We start from the raw sequence: 4,419 nt of genomic DNA on the forward strand, positions 1-4,419 counted from the left end.
TTTTCTGCGCGTCACCCCCCCCCACCAGCGAGCAGGCTGGGGGGGCACAAGAAGTTGGGAGGGGGCACGGCTGGGACAGCTGGCCCCAGCTGACCAAAGGGGTATTCCACAGATATGATGTCACGCTCAGCACATAAAGCTGGGGGAAGAAGGAGGAAGGGGAGGACATTCGGAGTGATGGCGTTTGTCTTCCCAAGCCACCGTGACGCGTGATGGAGCCCTGCTTTCCTGGGGATGGCTGAACACCTGCCTGCCCATGGGAAGCAGTGAGTGAATTCCTTGTTTTGCTTTACCTGTTAAACTGTCTTTATCTCAACCCACGAATTTTCTCACTTTTACCCTTCCGATTCTCTCCCCCATCCCACCGGGGGGTAAGTGAGCGAGCGGCTGGGTGGGGTTTAGTTGCCAGCTGGGGTTAAACCACGACACATAGCCATACTGTAAGCAATAGACCCACCTTACAAGTAGCGTAGGAAATGCTACATCTCCTTTACATGTCCAGAGATTCTTGATTCTCTGGCGTTGGGTTGGATTCATCGTGTATGAGGAGGTTTTGTCGTGGGACACGGGTGTAGAGCTATAGCCTAACCAAGCCGAGAATCACACTGAGAATCTCAACAGGACCTTCCCCGACCTTTGTGTGAAGGGACTTGGGTCTAGGATGGGTACGGGCAATGTAAATAAATAATGGGTTTGCATAAACTTCAACATCCTACTCCTATGAGTCCATGGTCTTCTTTACTTGCCGTTTAGCCGATACGTAAGGCTCAACAGCAGCTGAAGTACTGCATGGATGGTATCCTGGGGCATTACAGTATTGACAGCTTGATATGTCTGTGCTCGTGAGTCCTTTTTAGTTCAGTCCATGTCAGTTGTGTAAGTTTGGGCTGGTAAGTTTGGGCTCCTGACGTGTCACAGATAAGGAACTGTTCTTTGCTGACGCCTCTTGGGCTTTTTATCTCTCCGAGTTTTTATTCCTGCCCCCCCACACCTCCTTTTCTATCGGTTTGAGGTTACTGGAACAGTTTTATAGAAAAAAAAATTAATGTGTTTGTGCTTGATGTAGTGTAGTGCACAATGCCTTCGAATTACCGCAACTTCCGAAACAACGTGCCGTGGCTAATCTTTTTTCTGGAAGCTGTTTTCATCGTCCTCTTTTACTTTTTGTTCTCAGATGATGGTGCCTCCAGATCAAGCATCTCCTACCCAGGTAAGACCGGTAGCCTTGCTGTGAAAGGAAGGGTTAATGCCTGCTTTTATTTTGCGGTGCAATAGGGGTGGGATTCAGCAGGTCTGTGTATTTGTTAGCGAGAAGTAGAATGTTTTTCCTGCCCTTTAAGTACCCTACCTTGCCGTGTATGGTGTGTATTTATTTATATCAAAGCAATGACAGTGAACGAAGACATAAGTGATGCTAAATTGCATTGCTGGTCTGTTTGTGGTAATCTTGACTCCTGTGAACGTAACAAACTTCTGAGGGCAAGCGCTGCTCTGTGTTGAGTGCCTACCTCTGCGAGGTCTTGGCAGGCGAAGGCGCTGCTGCGTGACAAAGTAGGAATCCAGGATGGCAGTATTTCCCTTTTGAATGCTTGATGTAAATAAATGAAGTTAATACAGTGGAATTACGGGTCCAATATATTCTGGAGATGTATGTTGTGCATTGATCAAAGGAATGTATTAGCAGATTATGCTACGGCCATAGTGTGTAACGTTATCTACAGTGTTGTGCAAATATGAGTTGATTAATCCTCACGACATTCTTGCGTTACCCTCCCTGTTTTGTAGCTCGATGGTGCAGCAGCAATGGTGCTGGTTTCCATATTAAACTCTTTCTACTGCTATTTCTGTTCCTTCTACCCAGATGAGGCCATCGTACAGGTTTCTTTTTGTAACTCATTTCTTCCCTAATGCCCTCAAGGAATGAATCGGCACTAATTCCCAGCGACTCTCCTTGAAAAGTCTCTTTAAATTCACCTCAGGAAAAATGAATGTCCAAATTTCATTGCTAAATGTACTTCATTTCTGTCGTGCTCTTTGACCCCTCAACCCCCATCCTATGGCATCCATTGTGATCACTTTGTAAAAATAAATTCAGGGTCAAGGGTATTGTTTTTCTGATTACTTATGGGTTGGAAAGCAAGCTCTGGAGTTCTTTACGAGTACTAAATAATAATGGCACCTGAATTTTTATCTGAAGGCTTCTTAGTTAATTGTGATTTTTATTTACTTTTTTAACCAGAAATCCAGTCTGCATTAATAACTTCACTGCTGTCTTGGTCTTTTCTGTCATGCAGCTTTTCAAGACGTCAGTCACATGGTGATTTTTGGATTTGGCTTTTTCCTGACATTTCTGAAAAGATACGGGTTTAGCAGCACTGGATTCAACCTCCTGATCATCGTACTTGGTGTCCAGTGCTCTGTGCTGACAGAAGGTTTATTACTTTTCCTTCTTCAAAGGCAAGATGAAGGTGGTCTGAAAAGGTAATTAGTTCGTGTTAGAGTTGGAATAATCTAGAACTGCTGATTGCTCTTTGTGGAAGATAATGCCTTGTTATATGGACCTATTTGTGAATTAGCATGGTCATATTTGCAGACATTTTAGAAGGCTTTGGGTTTTTAAGTACATTTTACTGTCTGTCATTCTTTCTTTATTGGCCCTGGCGTGGTCCTGATACAGAATTATTTTTTTCTTTCTTTTATGGCAGAATAACAAAGGCTACTGTGAGTACGACTGCTGTGGTCATCTCCACTGGAGCTGTTCTTGGGAAGACTAATCCTGTGCAATTAATTCTGATGACAGTTGTGGAGATAATAGTTTTCTGTATGAACAGATGGATCAACAAGACATTCCTGCAGGTACTGTAGTATGATTTCCAGGCACATGGGGGAAAATTTCACTGGGACTTTGGAATGTTGCCTTTTGGTGGTTTGTTAGTGCTCTGCTGACAGGAACATCAGTGTGTTTTATCTCATCTCGGTTAGATCGCGGCTATGTTTTCATTAAGAGATGAAGTCTGACTTTGGGGCTATACTTAAGGACATCGAACTCCAAACCCTGCGTACTCTATATCTATATAATTGGCTATATCTATATTCTTGGCCTTAAAGGGTGAGCTGATCTGATGGATTGGGATGTAGTGCGATGAGCTGATCTGATGGATTGGGATGTAGTGCATTTGGCTTTGCCTGTGCCCTGACCACCCCCAACACGTGAACAAAAGCCTTGACCTATGCTAAGGCACTAACTGCCTTTAAAGTTTATCCCCTCCCTGTGTCAGTTCAGTCTGGAAGATTTCCAGTGTGAATGGTATACCAGCCCAGGCTGGACAGCGGAGTCAGACCTGCATTTAACGTACAATGTAAACGTCCCCCAAATTCTCTATGTAAGAATTGTGTGCTTATGAGCTGCACTGAATTGAGATAAGTTAATCTCGCATAAATAACTCATGCATAAACGGAGGGACTGTGAAAATAAATTGCTTATAGGGAGGTTACGTGAGCAACTATATCAGGAACTGCATCAAAGGCTTCCTGTGGCCTGAAGTAAACCACGAATTTGATTATTCTATTGATATAGGTTCCAGACAATATCAGCATGATGCATGTTCACCTGTTTGGAGCCTACTTTGGTCTGGCGGTCTCCTCACGTTTTTCTGAGCCTTCACCAAGGTCTGAGAAGAATGCGAGTACCCCGAAGTCAGATTTATTGTCAATGTTGGGTAAGGCATTTGCTTTAACGTCTCAGCTGGAAGAAAGGGGGCTGTGTATGAAATGTTTTTGGGGGCTGGCCACAGCACACGGAAGCTTTTGCATCCGAAGTGCAGGTCTGAATGCAGCCAAGCGTAGAAAACTTCTGCTGCTGTGGTTCATGGTTTCTGACAATGAGTTGGTGAGTCTCAGCATGTTTCCTACCAGGCGTATAAGCCACTCCTGCAACGGCTGTGGCTTAGTTTGCTTTCGCCAGCCTCGGCATAAAGGCTATGCCAGGTTAACCGTTCCCTCTCCCAGCTAAGTTGTCCCGTTTGGGCTTGTATAGGCATGTTGGTAAGGGACCTATGCACTAAAGTTAAGGTCATTACTTCTATTTCAGCAGTGGTTACAGTTCCCGGCTGGGGCCAAGGCTCAGTTTTGTTTTGCAAGGTGGTGTATGGAGATATAAAAAGGCAGTCCCTGCCTAGTAATGTAAATGAAAAGATAAAAGCCTGATGAAGAGTGGGGAATATGATAGAGACAGGCACATGAGAAAGGATCTGAGTGATGATAGGCTGAATGTATGGGAGTTCCATTCTTTTTCTTAAAGAAGCAATTTGGTTTCTTTTTTATGAGTTCTGTTACGTTAACTGCCACCAGCCAAACTAAGATCTTTCTGTGAAGGCCCACAGAGTCTGATTCTTGGTCAGTCTTAGCCCAGTTTAGGGA

General features: G+C 44.3%; 1 protein-coding gene across 3 annotated transcripts in view; it reads left to right on the forward strand.

Annotated features, from left to right (window-relative positions):
* LOC103923714 (RH-like protein) overlaps nt 1–4,419 on the forward strand; it is a 14,379-nt gene that overhangs the window by 2,316 nt on the left and 7,644 nt on the right. For 2 of the 3 annotated variants that reach the window (XM_009332128.1, XM_009332129.1), the window contains 4 exons: nt 1,175–1,210; nt 2,295–2,481; nt 2,706–2,856; nt 3,578–3,719. In XM_009332128.1, coding sequence (XP_009330403.1) covers nt 2,315–2,481; nt 2,706–2,856; nt 3,578–3,719 — 460 coding nt within the window. In that variant the 5' untranslated portion in view covers nt 1,175–1,210; nt 2,295–2,314. Of the gene's footprint in view, nt 1–997; nt 1,211–2,294; nt 2,482–2,705; nt 2,857–3,577; nt 3,720–4,419 lie in introns of those variants that run through there. The other variant, XM_009332127.1, reaches the window with a different exon arrangement.

This window comes from Pygoscelis adeliae, unplaced genomic scaffold (assembly GCF_000699105.1).
Source record: "Pygoscelis adeliae isolate BGI_AS28 unplaced genomic scaffold, ASM69910v1 Scaffold359, whole genome shotgun sequence".
Taxonomy (NCBI): domain Eukaryota; kingdom Metazoa; phylum Chordata; class Aves; order Sphenisciformes; family Spheniscidae; genus Pygoscelis; species Pygoscelis adeliae.